At 43.9% G+C, this 6,700-nt stretch overlaps 1 protein-coding gene across 1 annotated transcript in view; it reads left to right on the forward strand.

Moving 5' to 3' along the window:
* Nucleotides 1-5,041: 5,041 nt before the first annotated feature.
* The window catches only part of LOC104622841 (keratin, type II cytoskeletal 1-like), a 4,576-nt gene continuing 2,917 nt past the window's right edge, over nucleotides 5,042-6,700 (forward strand). The window contains exon 1 of the mRNA XM_010289740.1: nucleotides 5,042-5,290. Within this exon, the coding sequence (XP_010288042.1) occupies nucleotides 5,042-5,290 (249 nt within the window). The remainder of the gene's footprint in view (nucleotides 5,291-6,700) is intronic.

The raw sequence follows: 6,700 nt of genomic DNA on the forward strand, positions 1-6,700 counted from the left end.
CAACCAGCTGAGCTCAGTGCCCACTTATATCAGCCTATGCAGGACAAAGTCCTTCCATCTTAGGGGCTTCCTGGACATCCTCTAATTATAGTTTCCTCGTCAGGAAGCTTCACTGTTTTACTGTGAAGGGTTAACAACTCATGTAATTCCGAACATGCCCTGAGATGGGGCTTTTTTCTGTGGTCTAATAGCAACTTTCAGTCTCACCCAGATGTAGGTCTGGTTGAGGGAAACTCCTTCTGATCTCTATGTACCATAGATCACATATGTGGGATCATATTCCTGCTCCCACCTTGAAGTGTCTATATAATTAGTAAAATATATTCTTGCAGGCAAGGTGCTCTCCAAGCTGGGGAACCTCAGAATTGATGTAGCATAAACCTTTGGTAGAATACCAGCATTTCACTTTTTTTTTTTTGCCTTTACAAGGTTTTTGACACTTGTCTTCCTTTTGTTCTCTCCTCAGAATCTCTTACTGCCTTCCCTGGCCACGGAAAAAGGTTATTGTTAGTCCCGGTGATGGAAGGTGGGAGAAAATGAAAGTCTGTGGGATGAAAGGCATTTTTATTAGTGTGTCTATGGGATCTCAATCTCTTTTTCTAAGTGACGTAGGGCCCTACTTATGCAGGGATTTATGCAACTAGCGATCAAGATCTACTATTTCAGTCCTATGTGCGTGTGTCTATCTACTTTATCTGGACAGCTTAAATCTACGTATTAAGCTTAAATCTATTAAATTTATGTACTGTGTTTATTAATGTACTACTGTACTACAGTGCTGGTGTCCACTGTACTGGTGTGCAGTAGTGATTTAATAGTAATAAGTACCTTACTGTACTTATTTATCTACTCTCTGCTCTGCCAAGGTGGCTTGTAAAGACCACTAGTTTATGTTCATCAGTGATGAAAAGTAGCTAGATCTTTCTTCTGAGACATCAGCAGGATTTTAGTCATTTAGGCTTTCTGTTTTGAGCTGATTAAAATGGTCCTGCAAGAATATAAAGGCATTTCCTTGAGCATTAGCCTAAGTACTAGAATTTAGTGTTCTGATTTACTATTTGTTTTGACTGGAGGTAGACAGAGATGGATGTGGGTTGTGGAGGCTGGCAGGTTCCTGCATCAGTTGTGCTCAAAGAGCTAAAGCTTGGGCCTGTTTGTGAATTGTCTTTATGGTTTGAAAATGTTAATCTTTGGTGCAGTCTCTGTGACATGGGCCTGATGCAGGACGGCTCAGCTTTCACCATCTGAAAGTCAGGAGTTGAGTGAGATCTCCAGGTTCCTTTATAGTCCATAATCCACTATAGTCCATAGTTCCTTCTGAGTCCATGAGACCGTCCAGAAAGGCATGCTCATGCCACCTGTCTCAGAGGCTTTTCCAGATGGGAGGACCATCATCTCCTACTTCACAGACTGTTCTGGATGGGAAGAATAACATGTGGATGTTCTATGCTTGCTCCAACAGCTATACAAGAAGACCAGGCAATCAGTTTTACATGAATAACTTTTGGGATGCAATTTAAATTTATCTTAAAAATCCCCACCAAAAAACCCCAGGTTGACCATGTGGCTGTTTGAATAGCCCCTGAAGACTTTCAATCCCTGGTAGATTCTGTGATAACCCATCTCTGTGGTAAGGATTTTGGTTGAATCTGTGGTTCTTTTTGTCCATGCATGTTGAGAACTGTTTTCTTGTTTCTTTTGAAGGATCAGAGAGGAAGCTACCCAGGCACATCCAAGAGCAATGCCAACTCATTGCAGGGAAGAGAACACTATCACAGGAAGCTCCCCCTTCGTCCGCAGGATGCGTGGACATCTGTCTGGATGCATTGCTGTTTCTGGAGCCAGCTCAACGGGTTCTGGTGTGGCTTGGTCTGTTGTGCCAAGGCTGAGTTGATGCCAGCGATGATCACAACAGCAGCCTACACACCGTGCTCTGGATTATGTGGCACGTGGAGTAGGATGGCTGCTCTTCTCAGGTAGGGTTTGCAGGAGGTCTTCTCAGGCAGGACACAGCTGCCTTGGAGGTCAGTGCAGTGGTTCTGTATGAAATGCCACCTGGTTTGCTTCATGCAGCGAGCTGATGTATTTGGGGCAATGATTTTGGGTAGACACCTTTCTAACCATTGTTCTACACGGAGCTTGCTTGTTTGGTCTGTGGGCATTCCCTCCCCTAGGTCGCAACATGTCCTTCCAAGATCCGTGTGGACGATCTAAAGCATTGCCTGATGCAGTGTGCATTGGAATGAGCCACTCTCAAAATGGAAAGAGGAGGGATGAAGACGAATTGCACCCCAAGTAGTCATTCACAAATTCAACAGACAGGTGAACAACAGCAACCCTTTAGAAGCTCTTGTGCAGGTTGCTGAAGAATTGTTAGTTAAGGCAAGCAAAAGGGATGTTTTAGCTCAGACCTCACTAGGAAAATCATGGGTCATGTCCACTGATTCTCACCTCCTCCTGACATGAAGTCATATATTGTCCTCCTAATCTTTACCTGAGTCTAATAATGACTCCAAGGTCGCACAGGAATCTCAGTCTCAGCATTGTTCAGACGCAGTTTGTCCTACAGGGAACTGTGCGGGGAGCAGATACGGTTCTGAAAGCATCTTTCAGCCTGACTGAAATATGGGAGTGAAGGAGGGGCAATTTACACTGGTTTCTCTTCAGACGCACCAGCATCTAGAAACTGCTGAGTCCAGCTAAAACAGAATAGGAAAGATTTTTGTGTAATATTCTCATGCTTTGTCAAACCTTATACAGATGTGTTGAATTGGGTCTGTTTCCAGATTTCCCCCCACTCACTTTTAAAATCATGGTCATTACACATTTTTTGTCTTCACCATAATTATTCTCTCCAGCAGGACACAGAATTCTCAATCGAAGTCAGATTTTTATATAGGTGTGTAAAAAGAGGGAATTCAGTGAGGAACTTTTGTTGAAATTCTCAGTAAAATGTAGGTAACTAATAAAGTTCAATTACAAAAAAGTAGCACAAATGGAAGGTCTGGGCTACCAGTTGGCCATTCCTGGTGTAAGGCTAGAAGAGACTAAGTTTGGTAAGGAAAAGTGGTACTTCTCATCTGGTTGTCTGGAAAACACTGTGTCTGCTTCTGGGAAAAGCCCTTCATCTGGTCGCTGGGCATCTAAAATACTGTCCACCTCAAGATATTTCAGCTGGTCTAATAACAGCTGATCTAATAACCTCTCACTACAAACCTTTCATTTAGGGGATTTATGAGGCACTTTCCAAACAGAGCCACAGCAAGGATTAAAAAGCCCTGACCGCATAACCTCTATATAACTGAAGGGTTCACAGTGTGGTTTTACCCAGCACCTTTGGAAGGAAGAGCATCTCCTTCAGGTGAAGCCCAGCTCCTCCTAATGTTGTGTAGGGGACAAAGGGGAGGTGCTTGCCATGTGGAAATTGTTCCACCAGTGCTTTTGGAGACAGTGTACCAGATCTTAGTTGTCTTCTTGAGATATTAGCCAAGGCTGAAGACTCTTGGTGGCATTGTAAGCAGCAGGACTTGGCTCCCAAATGCTTTTTAACGAGTCCATGGCCATTGAGTCTTGCACCGGAGTGTGCTCAGACTGGAAGGGTGGAGTCCTGCACAGAGATAAGGAAAGAGGGATGGATCAGGCAGATGCTCAGTGGGAGAATCTGTGTAGAAAAGCTTGGACTCCAGCCCTGTATTTGATAACTCAGCTACCCAGTAGCGAGGTCTTTAAAAAGAAACACCCCACAAGCAGGCAGTTTTAGGTCATGGTCTACTTATTCCCACATGGAAGAGCAGGAGCAAACATAACAGAAGGGCCAAGAGTCCTAGTCTATGGAAGTGATGGGTCATCTGTTCCCTAAGGTGATGTCATCTTAATCTTTAATGGTTAAAAGATTGCTTTAATTGATTAAAGTTTATCTCGGTGTTTTCTCTTCTCCATTTAAAACTCTGTATCCATTTATGTAAACTAAAATTGATACAGAAAGATTCCATTTTTTTCCATTTTCTAGACACTATTTCAGCTTTATGAACCAAAGGCAGATTTATTCTTTTTTTATGCCATTAGCAAGATCAGACGGCAACACTTTCCCTCTCCCTGCAACAGTAATACTTAGTCATGGGTGGATGTACTGGGAATGAGAGAAAAGAGAGAATGGGAAGCTAAGGGAGCTGTAGTCTTTGCTTTCTGTAGTAGGTACTCGTGGTGGTGTGGTGAAGCAAGGTGAGCACCCCCAAGTCAATATGAGGACAATATCAGGGCCTTCTGTCTCATGAAATGAAATGCCATAAGAGGTGGGGAAATTTGAGACAGAACAAGCCATGGAAATGTGCATGGATAACTGTGCAAACTGTAATTAATGATGGAGGGCAGGCTGATGAGATAAGGAAATCTCATCTGAGCAAAGCTCGTGAGTCAAGCAGGATTTGGGGAATTTCACAATTCCTCCATCGGTGTGTGGTGTTTATTCTGACCTCTCTTCAGGCAGCCATTAATTGCTGCCTGATGAACCAAGCCCAATAACAACATTAACAGACCTGCTAATTACCACGGAATGGAGACTAACTCCTCCAGAACGTATAAAGGAGAACTTCCATCACCCCCACCAGAGGAGCTGAGGATCCTTCACTCTCATTTCTCCTCCTGTTTTACAACCTTCCCCACCTGCTCTCTCATCTTCTTTTAACACTCTGAAAGCGACGCTATGAGCCAACATTTCTCCAGATTTGGGGATGGGAATTTCAGTTCTTCTTCTGCTCACTGTGGCACACTGGGTGGTGGGAGAAGTTCATTTACTCTAAGCCATTGTGAAGACAATAGAGGAGAAGAAAGATACAGTGGTTATGGGTATGGCTATGGCAGCAGGAGTCTCCACAGCCTTGGTGTGTTTAGGAATGTTTCTGCTGGTGGAGGCTATGGAGGAGAAGGAAGAGGATATGGGAGGTGCCTGGGATTTGGTGGTAGAAGACATCTTGACAGGGGCTTTGGTAGAAGAGGATATTTTGTGGGAGCTTTTCAAGGTGGTGAAGCAGGGCTTGGTAGCATGTGTGGAAAAAGTTCAGGCAGGGAGGTGCTCGGAGGAGGCCTTGGTGGAAGTGCCTTTGGTGAACGAGGGGCTGGACAGGGTTTTGGGCAGGCTGGTGTTAGCAGAGGCATCGAGGAGGTCCACGTCAATACCAACCTGCTGAGGCCAATACAAGTGCAAGTTGACCCCGAGTTCCAGAGAGTGCGGTCAGATGAGAAAGAGCAGATTAAGGCGCTCAACAACAAATTTGCATCATTCATCGATAAGGTGAGTCCCTGTTCTCTTTTTTACTCATCTGGGAAGGGGGAAATATAAAGGGTGCTGCTCTGCCTGTGTGAGTCATGGGGACACCTTTACGTTGCATCTTCTTGCCCCCAAAATCACAGCGTTGGCTAGATTCCCTTGTGCTGGTGTGAAGTTCTTAAGAGCTTGCTATAAACGCTGCTGCATGAATCACACAGCCCTGGGATAAGTATCTCTGAGTTGTCTTTTCTGGCAGGACAATAACAAACTACTAGGATGTCACCGACACATTAACTCACTTCTCGTTTGAGGAAAAATGTTTCTGCATGGCTAGTAATATTCTGGTGCCTGGGAATTGTTGATGCTAGCAGGAAAAATGGGTATGGACTTGGACATCCCTGATGTGTTCTGTTTTGTTGTTGTTGTTGTTTTATTTTTTCCACAAGCAAAACAAAATATTGCATTTCTCTGAATTACAAAACAAATTACTTCTTTGCTTGGAGGTCTTGGCCTCTTTCAGGTGGCCAGTGGCTCCACATCTTTATTCTTTACCTCTTTTTTGGTTTACACTACAATACTTTTACCTCTGTCTACAGTCTTTTCTTCTCTTGTGTTTCTACTCACAGACATGGGAACAAAACAGCCACAAAACCACTTCCACCAACCCAGAGCTGACATGTGCCTTTGTTTGGGTGGTGACATGTGTCTCTGCATAGGGTGGAAGCTTGTATGATCTGTTACACATGAAGACTTAAGGGCTTCTTGTATTACCCTACAGAAAAGGTGCTGGTTACACCCCACCCAGAAGCTTTAAGCATGCTTAGTCCTGAAAAATAGGAGCGCCTTTCACTCCTTTTTTTTTTTAAACCTTCTGGATATCATCTTCCAGGTTATAACCTATTCAGTGACCCATCTGAAGAGGTGCTACCCGTCTGGTTTCCAAAAATACCAGCTCTGCATGTTATAGGTCTTTCTCACCTTCTTCTATACAGCAAGATATATCTAGGAAGAGAGTGGTCCTATGTGGTCTTCTGAGAGGGGGCTAACTATTCTCATGTATTTGGGTGTCTAAGGTGCTTCTGAAACAGATGAAGTCCCCCTCTACCCCAATCATACCCCTAAACATTGTGCATTTAAGAGATGAAAAACCAGCAAAGATTTCAGTATCAGCTTTGAGAAGCAGCAGTAAAATCATACCCTTCTTACACAACAGATTGGGAAAAAAGAGGTGTCCCCCACTTTAGTCTAAGCTGTCTTGTGTGTTGGTAGCAATGTTACTACAGTTGGTCGCACCTGATGAAACCTCTAGATGTTACGGCATTGGAAATACGAATTAGGATTTGTTTTGCTACAGGGGCTAGTGCTGATGTTGGTGTTTCTCCCAGTGCTTTCCGGTGGCTGAAAGGCTACCTCTTCCGCTGTTGCATTTAGGTT

Source organism: Phaethon lepturus, unplaced genomic scaffold (assembly GCF_000687285.1).
Source record: "Phaethon lepturus isolate BGI_N335 unplaced genomic scaffold, ASM68728v1 scaffold44826, whole genome shotgun sequence".
Taxonomy (NCBI): domain Eukaryota; kingdom Metazoa; phylum Chordata; class Aves; order Phaethontiformes; family Phaethontidae; genus Phaethon; species Phaethon lepturus.